The sequence below is a fragment of the Aplidium turbinatum genome, chromosome 5, assembly GCF_918807975.1.
Source record: "Aplidium turbinatum chromosome 5, kaAplTurb1.1, whole genome shotgun sequence".
Taxonomy (NCBI): Eukaryota; Metazoa; Chordata; class Ascidiacea; order Aplousobranchia; family Polyclinidae; genus Aplidium; species Aplidium turbinatum.
In genome coordinates, this window is record NC_137476.1 from 10,262,585 (window position 1) to 10,280,602 (window position 18,018).

General features: G+C 36.0%; 1 protein-coding gene across 1 annotated transcript in view; it reads right to left on the minus strand.

Moving 5' to 3' along the window:
- Positions 1–17,738, minus strand: part of LOC145770926 (myoferlin-like) — a 39,118-nt gene extending 21,380 nt beyond the window's left edge. The window contains exons 1-21 of the mRNA XM_082582668.1: positions 17,669–17,738; positions 16,071–16,209; positions 14,064–14,142; positions 13,606–13,780; positions 12,842–12,986; positions 12,555–12,670; positions 11,946–11,983; positions 11,586–11,668; positions 10,848–10,924; positions 10,369–10,490; positions 9,371–9,462; positions 8,946–9,046; positions 8,469–8,591; positions 7,877–8,054; positions 5,555–5,679; positions 5,227–5,333; positions 4,562–4,754; positions 3,824–3,891; positions 2,981–3,068; positions 1,332–1,472; positions 879–947 (exon numbers count right to left, since the gene is read on the minus strand). Of these exons, the coding sequence (XP_082438794.1) occupies positions 879–947; positions 1,332–1,472; positions 2,981–3,068; positions 3,824–3,891; positions 4,562–4,754; positions 5,227–5,333; positions 5,555–5,679; positions 7,877–8,054; positions 8,469–8,591; positions 8,946–9,046; positions 9,371–9,462; positions 10,369–10,490; positions 10,848–10,924; positions 11,586–11,668; positions 11,946–11,983; positions 12,555–12,670; positions 12,842–12,986; positions 13,606–13,780; positions 14,064–14,142; positions 16,071–16,209; positions 17,669–17,683 (2,274 nt within the window). The 5' untranslated portion in view covers positions 17,684–17,738. The remainder of the gene's footprint in view (positions 1–878; positions 948–1,331; positions 1,473–2,980; positions 3,069–3,823; positions 3,892–4,561; positions 4,755–5,226; positions 5,334–5,554; positions 5,680–7,876; positions 8,055–8,468; positions 8,592–8,945; positions 9,047–9,370; positions 9,463–10,368; positions 10,491–10,847; positions 10,925–11,585; positions 11,669–11,945; positions 11,984–12,554; positions 12,671–12,841; positions 12,987–13,605; positions 13,781–14,063; positions 14,143–16,070; positions 16,210–17,668) is intronic.
- Between the last annotated feature and the right edge of the window lie 280 nt (positions 17,739–18,018).

Here is an 18,018-nt window from a genome sequence, read left to right on the forward strand (position 1 = left end):
CTAAAATGAGATGAATCTACAGTTTTTATTCTATTTGAATAAGCTTAAGATGTTATGATTGCATGACGACATTAATTCTTGCGCAATAAGTTACACATTATTAACATTAAGTAAAGAAGATTGTGTAAATGAAAACGTTTAAGAATAAACTAATGAATACAAATCAGCAAATCTATTTACAATCTACAAGTGCAAAAAAGCTCATAGAGCTTGACAAAACGGCAATGCTAACAAGTTTGATTTGTATTATATTTAAAGCTGACAGTGGGAGATATTTTTCTTGGATCAACGGTATGATGGAACATTCATAAAAAATCAATTTTTCCATCTTATAACGCCACCCAAGGACGAAATTAGGCGTATAAGCTTACAACATGATCAGACAATGAGATGGGATCGCGTAATTCCTTTGAGAACCATTAATTTTCCCCCAAAAAAAATTTATGTAGAATTTGTTTGTTTACACTTCATATGTCACATAAACAACATCTACGCAAAAAAAGAAATTAATAAAGGATGTCTATCCTAAAATTAAGCATAGATATCCAATACTACGTTAGGGTATCAGCAGTGGCATTTTTTTTAAATCAACTGGGGAGTAATCGGCCTAATTTCATGGGACACATATGTCCCAGCGGTCCTCAAAGGGTTAAAGACAGTTGGAAAAGGGCTGTGTAATAATTAAATAGTGTGCAAAATAATACAAACCTAACAGCATCTTCAGATTGCGATATCGTATGTTACTATTGGTTGGGCCACAATGCATGCCGTCATAGAATGCTACGTTTATGCATTGTGCACGTTCAAACAAACACAAATGTAAACTAAATACCGTTTAACGCAACGAAAACAGAAGAAGAAAAGCGATACATAAATACCTCGCCTGATTTGTCCTTGAAACCATCCGCAATCCATCCTTTGAGTGGGATTTTGGATTCAACTTCGTACTACAATCAATTGGGTAACTTAATTAGCATGCCTACTTGTAATGTAATTGTAATACTAATGAATTATTCAAACATAAAACAATAAACACTGCTCTAGAATGATAGTGTGTAACGTATGTGCGTTGGTGTTTTATAAATTAGAAGTTACTTTTATTTTAAGCAATCAGGTATATGCAGAGCTGTGCTACTTGCTGTAGGTAACCTACAAGAGATTACTTTTTAAAGTTGAAACTTTGGCTATAAGCTATCACATAGGCTACACTGCACTGCGCAGTAGGACTATAAGCTGTTGTTTTTGTGTTATATGATCAACAATCGCTGCTACATCGCAGTGATATAATTCATAGTGCTGGGTGACAACATATTTTAGTCTATACATCTTACTGTTTCTGCACAGATAGTGATTTTTCCATCTGTATTTAGGTCAAAACCATCCTGTTCCTGAGCTAATCCAAGCCAAGCAACCAGGCGAACTTGGCAGGGAAATTGATAGCGTTTCTTGCTGTTGGGCTTGGCGTTCGGTGTCTAAATGCAGTGTTTTGTTTATGAGTTGGTACCTTTAACAAAAATTTTAAACAACCAAAACTTTCTTCAAGTTTTTATTTGAAATGTTGAAAATCTAGTTTTTAGTTTTCAAGTAGGAGTTGCGATCTATTGATGCAATACAGTTAATAAGAAACAAAATATAATACTTTTATTAAAGCTGCATTCATGTTTAACTTAATGAAGCATGTTTTATTTAAAACATTACTTGTAGGCTTTAACTGCACTTTATCAGAACTGACGATGCACTAGCAAGTGCGAAATATGTTTTCTGTTACATCTACTGACAACTGATCCCTGTTACCTTAGCAATTGAGGTTTTAGCTTAACTTAATTAATGAAGCTTATTATTAGGGCAAGTTTTTGAAACTTTTGCACTTTTCGTACAGCTTCCGACAGCTTTCTAAATACTCAGAATTTATGTAGGTATGATGTTTTAAGCTGTTTGCAGGAATTTTATATTGCAACTTTTTGCAACCATGGCCACCTAAAGATACGGCCTGATTTGTCACATTTTGCAGAAATTTTCAGGTTTTTCTAACTTTGGGCGAACGTTTAAATAAATTTTTCTAAAATTTAGATTTTTACGCTTTCTTTATTCTTTTCCCCAGATGACACAATAGGTTTTAACATCCTCACATGTTGAAAAACAAAGAAAATTTGATTTTGTAGATTTTAGTCAGACTGTTAATTTTCAATAACAGTCTGATTTTGCGTTTTTCAACTTACTTTTTCTTATTTGCTACTGCTTCCCCAAGGCAACAAAAAAGTTTTATGTCATTAGGAAACCGCAAAAAGTAAAAACATCTCAGAAAATGTCAGTCAAGCACTAGCAGTAGCTGTAATCAAAATTTGCAAAATGTGACAAATCAGGCCGCATCTCAAGGTGGCCATGTTGCAACTTATTTCTATTTTACTTGCAACTTTTTACTTCAAATTTTATCAAGTATTGGGCAAAATGTATAGGTGTGATTTAAAAAACATGCTATAAAACTGTTTCTAGTATGGTTCTATTCTCTTTGATTTGCATAACAAAGAAATATTTGGCAAATAAATAATGTAAATAGATCGCTTGAGTAAATCACTCTCCTTCAAATTTAGCTTTGTAGGAGCTGACAGCGAAATGCTGTGATGAAGGTTTCAAATCTCAAAAACATAAAAATGTATGCATGATCGATAGCGTAGCCTACAGAAAAGAAAGAAAAAAGCAGACATCCTGCAAGTCTTAAGTTGTTAGGTTATACAACAGAATCTTTCGAGTATCTCATACCCTAATAGTTTTAAAATACTTGTGCATAAATGCAACTTATTACTGCAACTTTTGTTAGAATTAAATGCAAATTTCTCACGATTTTAATGCAATAAAAACTTTGCCCTACTTATTATACAGCTTTAGAAAGTCTTGGACATAAAAATAGAAAACACGAACGGTCTTTTGACATGTAAATACAGTATAAGTGTATATATCAAGCATCACACAACAATTCTACCTTTAAAAATATACTTTGAGGCTTGGAACAATGCTTTCCACTAAAATGTGGATCAGTTGGCGAAAATAGGATATCTTGCGCAGGAATTCTGTAATTGGGCAATTTATTAAAGTTCAGTTAATGTGATTCATTGATACTGAAATACATTTTGGCTGCAATATTGTGAACAATGGAGTAGTTTCCTAAAAGAACTCTATTTAAAAATCATTAATGAATTTTCAACGGTTGTAGAAAATTTTGTCTGCAACCCAGCTTAAACTGGTCTAGACAGATTAAAATCGGTTTAAGGTTACGACTTGTAAGTTTGAAAAAAAAAATTATGAGTGTTATTGCTATCACAGCTGGTTTTGTAGACAAAAATATTGAAATAGCACTCGCAACAGTCGTACGTTCGCAGTCCCGGTAATGCACGATATACAGTTAGACCCGGATTTAGGGAGGGGAGGGGGCAGAAAGTGCAGTTGCGTCGGGCCTCCTTTTTAAAGGGTGGAAAAATGTGATTTTGTGTTGTTATTATTATTTTCTCTCAGCCTTTGAAGTTTCTGCTAAATGCCTCCTTTTCCTTTTGAGGTTAGTTTTTAGGCACAAGGTGGTAATGACATTAGCAATGGTGTGGGTGGCTTTCAAGTTATCTTGTAAAGTTTTTCGCGCCCTCGGCACAAAAAACTTTTTATATGGGGGCTCCCCGATCTAAAAGTGCCCCGGGCCTCCCATCAGTTAAACTCGCCCCTGTATACAGCAAGTTGCTTGTTCGTCCACTTTTGTCATAACTTTTAAGTGAAGTTGTTTATGCTCGTGTGCAACCTAATGTAGATGTTGACGGTTAAATTCATATTACTTCACCTGTAATAAGCAATCCTCTTTTTTCCAGACAGCATCCACACTAAAATGTCTGGTATGTTGTTTTGAGGCTGAAAATCAATGTTTAAAAACAGTTATACATGTATCGACTATGCTCATTAAATCTTTAATGAGCCTAATATCTCAAAAAACCCACTCAAGGACAACAAAAGATAATATTTTTTGTAAGATTTCATAATTAGCCTAAATCAAAACCAATAAAGTTTTTGATGTTTTCATAGGAATGGTATTTGTATTTTTCAATGGTTTGGGTATTTTGTAAAATTTTTGTGGCTTTACCATATTTTCCACTATGACATAACATGCATGCAACCATCAAGAGGGAAAATTGGTGTTTCACTTTCATTTTTTTTTCTTAAGTCGGTGGCATTTAGATAAATATCTCTATTCTCGCAGTCGAGAGCCTGCATGTTCGACTCCAGCCACCCGCACTTGCTGTTGTTTCTCTGGGCAAGAAACTTTACGATAATTGCCTCTACCCAGTGATCGATTTCGAGTAATGGGTAGTACCAAATTTAAGTCATATAAGTAGAGTAGACAACCGGAAACAGACATTGCCGTCGGCTGCAGCGTGGGTCAGGTGTACGTCGGAAGGCGTAGACCGATGCATAGCGCTCAAGTCCGCTTTCCCGCAATGCAGGATAAAGATATGAAAAACAAACAAACAAACAAACAAGTGTAGACCGAAACCGACAAAAACACAAGCAAAAGACGATAAACCTCATATGCGACCGACTGCAGTCGTTCACTGAATTGAACAATGGAGTCTACAGCTTGCAGAGAATCTGTGCATTCCTGCCGCAAAGCCGTTGCGTCAGCTGCCACGTCAACAAGCACTTTTGTTCGTTGTTCGTACAGGAGGGAATCCAACTCATTGGCTGTGGGTTGATCCTTGGGATCGGGAAGTCGCTTCCTGTAGGAATGTTGAAATGATTATATCTTGTGTTTATAGAATGAAACAATCTATCTATTTGCGCTTTGATAGCCTGGTTTCGTTATGATCTATTCCGAAACCAGCAGTTCAAAGTCTATAGTAATTCTCTCCAGCAGAATGTAAAGGATGAGATTATTAATCCTTCCATAGCGCTTAGCAACTCATAAAAAAAGTTGAAGCATACACAACTGCTGTTGCTGACCTTCATGGCTGGAGTAAGATGTTCGGACATGGAGGCTTTAGTCTGCGTTAAAAACTAACACAGCTAATGTCTGATCAAGTATCAAAATATATTGTAATTCAATTCATAACATCTTCAACACTTTTAACAAACGGGCGAACGTCTTTCGGTATCCAAAACAGCCTTTGTAAGTGTGTCAGCGGGCACACTAATTTTGAAGGAGCTTTGTAGTTAAAACTTTGTCACACAACGGTTTGAAATGAAGCTCACGAAGTTTCTAAAATGATGACGTCAAGTAGTTCCACCAGTGACGCGGCGATGTCGGCTTCCGGTTCTTTGTTCCTGATTTGGCGCCGGATGTTTTTTATTTCTGTACTCTGTAAAGGGAAAGAATTAAATTGGCCTATGTGGTGATACGGCAGTTAGTTGAACAACAAATTATCGGAAAAATCTGGACTTTAATCGAAGTGGTATTTCGTGCAAACTTTAACAAGAAAACAACAAGAAACTATTTTTCTTGCATAAAAAAAACTTCTTCTACAGTAAAGTTAAAAAACAAACAACTTCAAACCAAAGTAAATTTGAAACGGTCTGTTACTATTTTATCACATATCCATCCAATGAGATTAACGGCGAAGAATCGAAAGTTGGTCTCTTCCCATTGTGACGTCAGCATGAGAATGGGCTTTTTTGTTGTCCACGGGGCGTAATAATACTTGCAGTCTGTAAAAAATACAACAAATGCGGTTTGTAGTACACAACAAAAATTCAAAGCGATTAGCAAACATGCAGAAGCTTCAAGTCTATGTGCTAAAATTGTAATATTGGAAGAATATGTTTCAAGTTTTGGACAGGGAGGCTTCTCTTCTTTCAAAGCAAAAATATTTGAGAAAACATGTCCAATGGATTTCTTCAAATGCGCTAGTTTACGTAAATTTAATTTATTTCAGAAGTATCCCATGTAGTTTATTTAGGTGAAACAGCGTTCAACTTCACAAACGTAACATTGAATCGACACAATAAGAATTTTTTTTCAAAAAAAGCCTAATTCAAGGCGATATAGCAATATTCCTGCTTCGAAAAGCAATATTTCATTTCAAATTAGGTTCATCTGCATTGTTATGCTAACTTCTGATGGTCTACAGCAGTGGTTCCCAACACATGGGTCGCGACCCAAAGTTGGGTTGCCTGATTATTTTTTTGGGTCGCTTGTTTTTCAGGCATATTGTATCTTGGACGAAAAAATAACAATAAAAAAATTTTAAAACGTGAAGAAATCGATCACAAAACTGGAAAATATAAACACAAGTCATGAAGCGTTTCATGTCGAGACATCGGAAAGCTTTGTAGCATGATCGTGGTGCAAGAAGTTTTAACAGTTTTCGTTTTTACTATTGTTAATATTATTATTAAATGTAAACTCAACAAAACTTTCAGTCTCAAACATAAATTAACTTGCCAAAATTACGGGACATACATTGTAACGTGCATTATATGTCACGAACACTGTGTAGGACAAACCATGACAAATTTCTCCACACGTTGGGCCACACATAATCTGATGTGGTAAAACGCATCAAAGACAAAGCCCCAAGTGCTGTATGGACTCATTGCTTTCTTCATAGAGAGGCCTTTGCTGCAAAAAAGCTGTCTCAAGAGCGACACGAAGTGTTGAATGATGTTGTGAAGTGTGTAAACTTCATCAAAACAAGTCCACTAAATCGGCGTTTGTTTTCGTCTTTGTGCACTGACATGGATTCTGATTATTATCAAGCATTGCTGTTGCAATGTTGCATACAGAAGTGCGATGGTTGTCACGAGGTCGAGAGTTTTATTTGCGGGAGGAGATTGCTATCTTCCTGAAGCAATAGAACTTGTGAGATTAGCCGAGAAGTTTTTGCAAGAAGATTTCAACGCAAAAGTTGCTTACCTTGCTGATATATTTGACTCTGTGAATTCTCTAAATTTATCTATGCAAGGCAACGGCTTAACGGTGATTGATCGCGCAGCAAAAGTTTCTGTTTACTACAAAAACTCATATTTTGAAAAAGTTATGTCACCAGAGATGAGTACGATATATTTCCTCAGCTAACGCAATATATTTGTGGCAAGGAAGTTGATATTACGCAAACCATAATTAGACACCTGGAACAGCTTATCAAAAAGTTTGTGCACTACTATGGAGAATTTCTAACACTTAATAGCCAAAATGATTGGATAATTGATCTATTTGTTGGAAAAAATCTGCCTCAACTTCCCATCCATGTTGCAAAACAGTTTATGGACATAACGACTTTCAACAGAATCGTATTTCATTTGCGTCTTTCAAAGACAAATACCCCAAAGATTCTGCAAACATCCACTTTTGGGCTTCCATGTAGGCTACAAAGTGTATCCCACAGTTTCAAATTTAGTGATTCAAAAACAGATTCCATTTGCAACAACTTGGCTTTGTGAGATTGGATTTAGCGCCATGTGTGTATTGAAAACTAAACAGCGAAACCGCTGGAAGTTAAAGCCGACATGCGGCTATACTTAAGCAAAATAACGTCTCGATTTTAAAAACTCACTGATAGCAAGCCAGCCTAAAACCAGCACAGCTATCTCATTAGTGATTTCATATACATAATATTTTCGGAAAAAGTTACTGCTTTTGTAGTGCTGTTTGTTTGCAACGCAATCTTGTAGCCTATGGCTTTTAAAATACTACGGAAATTTGCTTGGGTCGCAAGATTTTACCGAACTGAATTTTTTTTTTAAATGGGTTGCCTTAAAAACGAGTTGGAAACCACTGGTCTACAGTACATAAAATGTTAGTCGCCCAGTAAAAGTTGCTTTGTTGTCACAAAACAGCAGCTGGAAAATTCGCTTCTCGGGAAAATTTCATAACCCATCAAACATAAGTGGACTCGAAACTCACCATCGAATGTGGTGCTGATTGGTTCTGTTACAGAACAAGCCGATTTCGATTCGGCGTCAAACTTGTTTCCATAATTTCCCATGGAGACTTCAAATTCCAAATCTTGATAATTTTTTTCGATCATGCTTGCACTTTCGAAGCCCACAACCAGACGGTATCTTCTTCTACGATAATATTTCTGGGGAAAAAAACAACACTGAACTTCTAGAGAAAAGTCTTTTATACGATATAAAAAAATCTGTTTTCTTTATAATTTTTACTCATATTAAAACTCCATTACCAAAACTGTTTTAAACAAACATAGGTGAAGGTCTTAGAGACCAGAATGTAGACGTGGAAATAACATGATTGAAACAAATAACTAAAACCAATTTTTCAGCAGATTTATATATGGAGTAGACGAGTAGAAAAGGTTGAATTTATGCAAAGAAGGAAAAAAACGGATTTCGTGTCCATTTTCTGAGATGTTGTAACGCGCTGATGGCTGAGATGGACACTCACGCTTTTAGTACATGCCAAACTGACAACTTTTTTCGTTTGACCTTAAAGACTTAAATGATCGGACACAGTGTCAGGTGAAAGGCAATCTTACCTTTACAAGTTCTAGTGCTTCTTCTCCAATCTCTTTTCGAGGAGAAACTGACTCTCCGTCCTCCTCTTCCAAAGTTGTGACTAGCTCCATCATCGCACGACCTCTGTATGCACAGCCTTCCCCCTATTTCGCTAACTTTGTGTCAATGAACGTAAAGGAATGGTAAAACAAAAATGTGCAATGATATTTGATATATTAAACGGTTGTACACAAATTTAGCAACAAGTAGAATGAGTATTGAGTATAGTATACTGTATTTTGATTGGTTGTTTTCAATGTAGGTTTCTGCAGCAACAGAAAACATCCACATAGCACGTGGTAAACGGGATCATCAAATTGCCAGAAGGCTAAACATCTTACCCACAGATAAGCTACCAGCTGAATTTGATGTAGCATACTTTATACAAGCATATGGTAGTAAAGACATAATTCCCAACGGTGCCTGTTATGCATATTTAACTTCAATACTCTCTCTACCTTTCCCGTGTTCAGTGGTTCAAGGGCATCATCCTTTTTGTCATATTCCCGTGGCGAGCCGTAAAAGTTAACAAAAGTTGGTCCAAATGTCGGAAGAAATCCTAAAGCAAACATTAGTATGCAGACAACCACCGTAAATGATGGCAAGAAAAACTTGCTAGACAAAAACTATTTGAATTTCAAAGAAAAAACAAGTTTAGTAACAAAACATACAAGAGAACTTTTGCAAATAATTGTTACCATTCCATGCTTTTATTAATTATTGAAAGGCTGTATGTGGTTCAGTAACACTCAAGATATTTACTTTTTAATTTTGCATGCTGATATTTTGTAGCAATGATAGTGCTTTGAAGCAAACGGATGTTAGAAAGACGGAAATTACATTATGTTTATTTCAATAGATGAACTAAAAATGAAACTTATACCTTCGTCAGACCCAGAACCATCTCCGGTCGAAGATATTGCAGATAAAAGCATCATAGCTGTTCCTATGGCGTCATCATGACCGAGTTTGACTCTGTAGAAAAGTGTTTTAAAAGAATTCTAACGCTGTTCGTCCTTGTTCTGTTAGTCAGGTAAAAGTTCTTCTCTCTAATTTCAGCTGCTAGAGCAGTGGACTAACATAATGCGGTATGCAGCAAGTGACATTACTTAGTAGGCTATATGACGATATTTTGATAGTTGCTTTTTAGCAAAATCGGGCAACATTTTTCTTTTCTATCACATATTTTTGCTGTGTAGATATAGTGTACCGTATTGTGTGTGCTGGCATCGAATTTAAAGGCAAGTTACTTCACGGTATAGGCTACTATATAAGCTCGCTAAACTAATCACAATGTTTCACTTTCAGGTCACTGAACTTTCAGAATTGAGTCCAGCAGTTGTGGCAAGTTTTGCAATTGTTATAGATTTTTAAACGTTATTTTATTTCTGGCTATTGAAGGAACAAAAATACTTTTTACAGTATAACATTGCAGGGTTTAACAAAAGTTGTCTGGAGACCGAAAAAAAAACAATAAGAAAAAAATGTTTTGAAATAAGACGCCTAGTTCTATATTTCACAGAAAAATATTGTGAAACTGGAAAGTGATTTCTATGCATTTAAAAAGCACCAAGCAACATAATCGAAATGATAAATTTAGAACAAAACATGATGACTACTTCAGAAAGAAATTGCGTAATGCAAGAAAATGGTCAGTTTGCTAGAACACAAACCCAGACTGCCACTTTCTCTGGTCCAGATCTGATAAAGATCTGGATAGATCCATACCCGATCTGGTAAAGATCTGGACCAGATAAAGTGGCTGTCTGAGAAAGAAAAGGGCAATTAGTGCATTTGTAGCAAGTCGTCCAAATGTTCTTATTGGTGATGTTACAGTCAAATTCGTTTATAACGCACGATTAATTACTTAGCAAGTCCTACTTGTTTTTCAAGCACAATTTGATACCATCACACATGGAAGGAAATTTAAATGGAAGATTAAGTTCCACGTTCCACTCTGGGCTGTTGGTCTCTTTTGCTTTCTTTGTTTTTCTTTTCCTTCCAGCAAAACTACAAAAATAAATTACATTTTTAACCTTGATGAATATGTATGCTACTTGCTGTTTTAAATAAAAAAATCTGTGGTAATATTGTAACCTTCATTTGGCAATACTTTCCTTTTTTAGCTGGTTGTCTATACGACACATCAACAAATCTACGTCTCTGTATGTAATTGTATGACCATAGTACAGTGAAAGAGCTTAGATAAAAAAACAGCTACTTGTTGAGGCTATTATTTGCATAACGTGACGAGGACAGTTTGTACTAGTTTAATATTTTAATTCAAAATTGATAATTTGTACATAAAGTCATTAAAAGCCATTTTTATATCAATACCCAAGCGTGAAGTAGGAGTTGACGGTTTTTTTCGAAGTTTCTGAAGAGGATTCTGATGAGCCTCCCAGTATTTTCAAACCTTTAAATCCCAACCCACTCACTGAACATTGAAAAAAGTCTAATTAATCTTTGTATTAAATTTTAAATTTTAAAAGTTTTACTTTGAATCTCCTGCAAAAAAACAACATCAAACAAACGTTGCATTATAGCATTCCGTACTTGCTTTTTAAACAATATCAAAAGCATATACCCAGTTAGCAAAAGTCAACATATTTGTAGACTAAAATAAAACGTCGACTTTCGTTAACTGGGTAAGAAAGTCGAGAGGCGGAAAGTAATTAACGATGATTACATTTTTAAACTTTATTTAATTGTCAATTGAGCATTATTGAACTTATTTATAATGCAGTAGCTTTGTTCCTGTGATTATATGTAAGTACGTAATTGCACGTTTTTTATCGGCCCGATGAGTAATAAGGTACAAGAACGTCAGACAATCAGTAACGTTGACAGGGAGGTTCAGGGGGTACTTTTAGACCTGGAACTGGGATGATATTAAGGGCTTGAAACCTTTCCAAGGGGCTCGGGAACTTAAAGAAACCACACGTATTCTTTGGGAGCAGTGCGTTTTTTCTTAAAAGTGTCTTGATTTAGAGGCCAAGAATCTCATTTGTACCGGGCCCAAGATATCCTCTCAACGGCCCCGCAGACAATAGTGTAGTATGGATGTTAGGGGGCTTATATTGTTTGGTTTATCTTACTCTGTGGCAAGTCTTCAGCACTGTACACCCTCAAACAAAAGTTAGAAGTCTTTAAAGCTGCTCCGGCTGGCGTTAAGAGGTTTCTAAAAATGAAAACATTTCAGGATAATGTACGATACATCAAAATGTCTAAAACAGTTACATGAGAACATGAAACAAATACCCAATTCATCAATGAAAGTCTTTTCGAACTACCTTGAAGAAGTCGGTTGTGTCTGAAGAGCGAAACGTAACAAAAATACAAATTGCCACTAAAGCGATATATTATGGTAGTTTGGCTTAGAAGATCAATCGGAGAAACGTTTTTGTTATTTTAGGAAGTCTGTTAGTTTTATTTACAACAATTTGAAAGAAACTTACCCCTCTACGTCATCATCGTCATCATCCGACTTATCATCCTAGCAGAAAAATCATTCATTTTAACATCTTTCGTTTGTGGTTTATAGGTATTATTTTATTAAGCTTTTAACAACTTTCTCAATTTGGTATCTCTTCCGCTCTCACTTTTCCACATGGTTGTAAACTGTAAAGTTTCAAAAGCAGAACTGGGTGGCATTGAAGCGTCTAGCAACAGGGAATTGTTATTTTAACAAACGTGTTGATACATTGGGGCAGCACGTGTCAGTGTGGCGCAGAGGTAGTGGCGGATCTAGGGAGAGGAGAGGTTGGAGAGATTGCCCCTCTCCTAAAACACAGAAAAGTAATCATATTCCTAGTGCATTTGAAAGGTAGGATTAAAGTTGACCTACACATCTCTACGTTTTGTTGAAGTCGCCTCCCTCCCCCTAAGACTACTTGCTTGATCCGCCCCTACGTAGAGGTGAAAGTGGAAAATCACATCGTTTTTGGATGACCAGCTACTCTCCTCCAAATGAAATAATTATCTTCAGTCTGTGTTCCAACAAGATAACTTCAGTCCGGTCTGCCTGCAATTAAATGAACTTGGCTGACATTTCTTTTCTCACTTACAGGAGGTTGATTCCCTGGCCCCAGTATGCAGATGGTTACTTTTAGGTATCCCGTAGGGTTGTTGGATGTGTCTTCCAAGTCCGTAAGGAGCAACCACTTTCGTACATACGCGTGTCCTGGACGCAAAAGAAGCATATTTCAAATAAATTTTTATCATGATACCTTCAGACTTAAGTTTATTTCTGAAGACGAAGCTGGCAAAGGTGTTTACAAAAAACTTGTTTGAAAGAAATTAAATATTCTTCCAAGCTAGATCCGTATTCTACTCTATAAAGGCCTGTCATTACCTGGTTGGTCATAAACACTGCCAAGATCAAGCTTGAAGGAACCAATCAGGGAATCTGATCGAAGTTTGCGTGAGTTGTTGACAGTGAATTGAATGATGAAATCGTACAAGTCTTTCAGTGATTCGTTCATGTTAAATACCAGCAACTAAACACAATTGTAAAAACGTGACCAGAAACATGTGCATCAGTCATAATAAAACGCATTTTGTATAAGTCCCAAATAAAGAAAAGCAAACAAACACCATTTCCATATAGCTTAATTAATAGACGACCGACTTTATGTACGGAGATACAGCAATGCCAAGCAATGATATTTTCACTTTTGGATGTGCGTTTCAGCAACTCATTGCAAGTGCAGCTCTCCAGTCTACGACATCTAGCGGGTGGAATAATAAAGACAATGATTCTTCAGTGACAAGTAGAAACTGCACTTTATCAACCTTGGTGACCGGACCTATGTCAGTGATTCAAAGCCTCTACAAACATGCAACACTGCCAGCGTTAAAATTAAAGACGCTCTGTCAGTCTGAGGATAAAGATTCTCACGCCTCCATCTACTGTGTAACCGTTGATAGTTCTAATTCCTTTGTTAAGTTGAAAACTTAAAGAGAAAAAATAATCATATTTTAAAAACAATTCATCTGAATACTTAAATCTGTTATATATTAAAAATTTTTGAAGTATCGATACATTTTGTGCATTTGTTTTGAATAATATGCAATAGAATCCTACATAGCTTTTTATACAAAACAACGTTTACGCACCTCGTTCCAAATCGGAGATGATCCTTTGCGACACCTGGTGGTCTTAATTTGTCCTTTTCCAGCTTTCACTTTGACTATAGGTTTTATATTTGATCCAGCCAATTGTCTTCCGCAAATTACTTTAATTCTCATTTGGAAATCTTGCTTTTTATCCGAGAGAGTGGAGCGATCAGTTCTGTAATTATGACAGCACGGTGAGCTTCCAACTCTCGCCGTCCACTCAATGAACCACTTTTGAAGCAAATTGTTCAACTGTCTCAACAACCAGCAAACATGAATTCCGCAGAATAATATTTCATAAAAAAAAATTTAACAAACTTTTCAAAAACGATTTTTTTCAACAAGTGCTTCTTTATGATAAGAACATGGTTATTTACAGAATGCTACAATTTTTTCTACCAACAATCAGAACTATGGTAGCCTTCGGTATAGATTCGTTAAATGTACAGTTAACCTACTTTGTAACTGTGGTTTCAGCTGTTCCGTCATTGTCGGCATCAATACCTTCGTCTGCTTCTTTCGGCTTCTTGTCTTCAGCTGTTTGTTAAAGATAAACATGTTTATTCTGATGTGTGGCCTCATGAATTTTGCTTGCTTTCGTTAAAAAGTATATTGTATTTCAGGCTCAGGTTAAAAAGTTAAAGCATTCAGACCTCATCAAAACACTTAATCATAGCCTATTTAACCTCTCTTCCAATGACCAAGACAGAAGGTTGGGTTGTTTTGGCAAAGTTAATGACGTTAAAGCAACATTCTTTTACATTAAGAATGGAAATAATTAAAAAAAAAATACGACGTGTGTTTGATATATTCGGCATATTGCGCCATGACGGATTGTTGCCAATCAAGAAGTCGCTGAATCGAGCGCACGAGATTCCATCCTTTCAATTTCTTTGAATTATAGTAGCTATATTGTTTATGCAAGATTTTAAAAACATAAATAATAGACTAAAGGTGCAGGATATTCGTAACTAAACAGAAACAACCCGGCTAACTGCAATCAATACAAACACCTCCAAGATAGTGAACACACAATCGCTATTGCTTACTAGGCCTACACCATCGAACAGTACAATTTGACAAAAAAGTAACTAACTAATGACTGAGTTATGCTCATGCTGAATAATATATTCACCTTTGGCTAACCAACTTCTCGCGTAAATCACACTTAAGCCTATTTTGGTGACCTGGGTTAACACGTAGGGGAAGTGTGGGACCTATGGAACACTTTTTTTGAAATGGTCATAACTTTTGTATTTTAACTTCAAACAACCTAAATTTTGGATTATATTTTGCTGGTGGGTGGTTTTAATTTATGATAAAGCGAAATAAAAATATGTTGATTGGTTAGCTTGTTACGAGAAAAAACAAAAATTTTGCGAAATGTTCCATTGGTTCCACCCCTATGGGACCAATGGAACACCCGATGGGACCTATGGAACGCTATTGCATTAAATCTAAAAGCACTGCTCATTGTCAAGCAAAATCTAGATTTTTAACAAAGCACCACGGAAAACATTCAACACCAATCGAAAAAAACGAATACACAGAAAAATAACAAAAAATGAAACCCACAAAATAAAGTCACGTGGTAAAGTTGTTAGGCTACTAAAAATATTAAAAACCTAAAAACTCTACCCCTCCAAATTTAAACTTTCTTACTGAAGTGCAGGCATTTCCAAGATATCACCTTTCAAAGTGAATACCTTATTCCGAAGTTTTCAGTAGAAACACTATGCAACGAACATTATATATTGAACAGTGTTGCCACTAACAAATTTTGGGTAATAGGGTTCACATTGAACAGTAACATTTCGGCAACGATTGCATGCAGAGCTTATTTAAAACCGCAGTGTCTCTTTCTTAGTTTTTTACCATTTAAATGACAAATCCAGCCAGAATAATGATAGCGCCTCTTACCTATGGAACACCTATGTGAAACAGTGTTCCATAGTTCCCACATAGCCATGATGTTTAGATAACTGGTTGTAAGTTTGAAATGATGCACTTCACTGTGCTGCATTCTTGTCTATATACTGTTTAAATAAATGGTTTCATCGGAGATTCTGCGCTAAGAGTCCTTCTTGCTCTAAACTCCTGAAGAATTCTTACAAAGTTAGACCTCAAAGGTACATTTTCAAGCTCAAAAACATAAAAAAGCGTTTGCGTCTTTCAAAACAGCCTTTTCCCGAATTTTCGAAGTTGATTTCTGCTTACATGTCAAAACGGTGTTTCCAAATATAAATATTTTTTTAAATCCACTTTTGGTTTGGGAGCAAATCTGGTGTCCCATAGGTCCCGGCGTTCCATAGGTCCCACACTTCCCCTAGTGTTCATATCAAGTGAACAATTTAACACAGTTTGGTACTTTTGTTTGTTGTATTAATTTCTTCCATATTTTAATCTTAGACAACCGTCGTGTTAGTTAGTTAGTAGGCTATATGTTAAATATTCATTTGGCTCACATTTTTCTTTACTTTTATCGCCATCTTCATCACCATCTCCAGCCTTTTCTTTGTCTTTATCATCTTTCTTTCCTTTCTTCTTTTTAGTTTCTTTTTCAGTTTTGTCTTCAGCAGCAGTGGCAACGTCATCATCTGACTCCTGAGGGAAAGCGCAATATTTAAGTGCTTTTCAGCTATACACTGCCAAATGTTGATGCAAAATGAATGTATCTTTTCGATATTCTAGTAAGCAGTCCCTTTACAATAACTACAGTTAGAAGCAAAAACCCATCTGAGGTTTCATTTGGAAGGGTGGACTAAAGTTTTGCATTGGAGGCTTGGAACCACTGACGCTGGGCCGGTTACCAAGATTGACAGAGTGGAGCGCTTCCGATTGTTGTCTGTAAATAATTCCATCCTCTAGATTCCACTGAATGGAGAGCAGTCCTGAAATGCTTTGCTCCAGCACATACCTCGAGAGTCGAACCAACGCCGCATGATCTTGAGGTTTTTTATGTGCAAAGTAAATAGCAATTATTCTGAACAAAAAATGGAAATTTACGCCATGAAAGTAATTGATCTACTTAAACTTAAAAAAATTACCTCGAGATTTACAAACCCCGAGATGGAATTGCTAATCTTACAGCGCTTGGCAGCAGCACAATCCTATGACTGTAGCGTCTAAATGGAATTACATAAAAGCTGCCACTTCTTGCGCAGAAAGTACTTAAAAATGAAAAGGGGACTGTGTTCAAAGTTTCACCAGTTTTATATTTTCGATCATTTAAAATAGGAAAAGTGTAGGACAATGAGCAAACCGTATCTCTTGTGCCCTGTGTGGCTCGCAAAATCAAAATTTTGTTGCTTGTGAGAAGGTCCGGTTTATAAACAAAGTGTAGTCCGCAAGATGCTTTTAGTACAGCTGCGATACTTGTTTTCGTTTCAAATGATTTCGGTTTAATAAGTCTTAGGCGTATACTTTGTTTAGCAATTCAAGCAATTCAATCATTGTTATAATGATTCGCCAGATATCCGCTTCTTAATCAGTTTCAGATTCTTTTTCCCCTTGTTCTGCAGCATATTTTATAAAGCACTAAAAATAGGATTTTATCATGGCCATATATAGGTTCGTTGGGAGAATAATTTGAGCCTAGTTCTAATGAGAAGCCCAGGCGGTGCTGGAAGTTCCAAAGCCCTGATTTAGAATTTTGTAGACGGTTTCAATATCTACACATACCAAACGTAAATTTCAAAATAAAAGATTGGTTTCAAGAGTAGGTTAACCCATGGCTACCTAAAGGTGGCCATGGTTAACCCTAAAAAAGCTAGCTTGCCATCATTAACTTTTCATTGAAATGCTTTAAACTGAAGTGAAGTGAGATATTTAGGAAACAAATCAATGTAAATTAACTTAAAAAACAGAGTGGTTTGTAGCTCAACCATCTGTCTGATTGGCCCATGAAGCAAGAGAAGGATCCACGAAAATACAAACTGATTTAGATGAGTTCATCAAGTTAAAATAAATAGATCAGCAACCTCTCCATGCACATGTACCTCCACACGATGTGAAAATTACATGACTTTTAAAACTCCATTAACAAACAAATAAGTTAACTTACTTTGTCTTTTCCCATGGTGACTATGCGCAGCTCTTTTTACACATATAATGACGAAGAAACTGAATTATATCTGTTAACAACATTTATATTTTTCAAATTAGTTTGTAAGCAAATTTTAAAACCAAAAACTAATTAGTAAAAAACTTGTTGAACTTGTAATAACAGGCTAATAAGCTACCCAGCCAGCAAATAAGTCCTCATATTTATTCAACGTCTGCACAAATTGGATCAAAGTAATAGGGACTGATTTCCTGGCATTCTACGTGTTCAGTGCCACACAAGCGTTATGCTTCCATAAAATATTTCCAGCCAACAACATTCAACATTTTTACTTTAATTCCTTGTCGAAT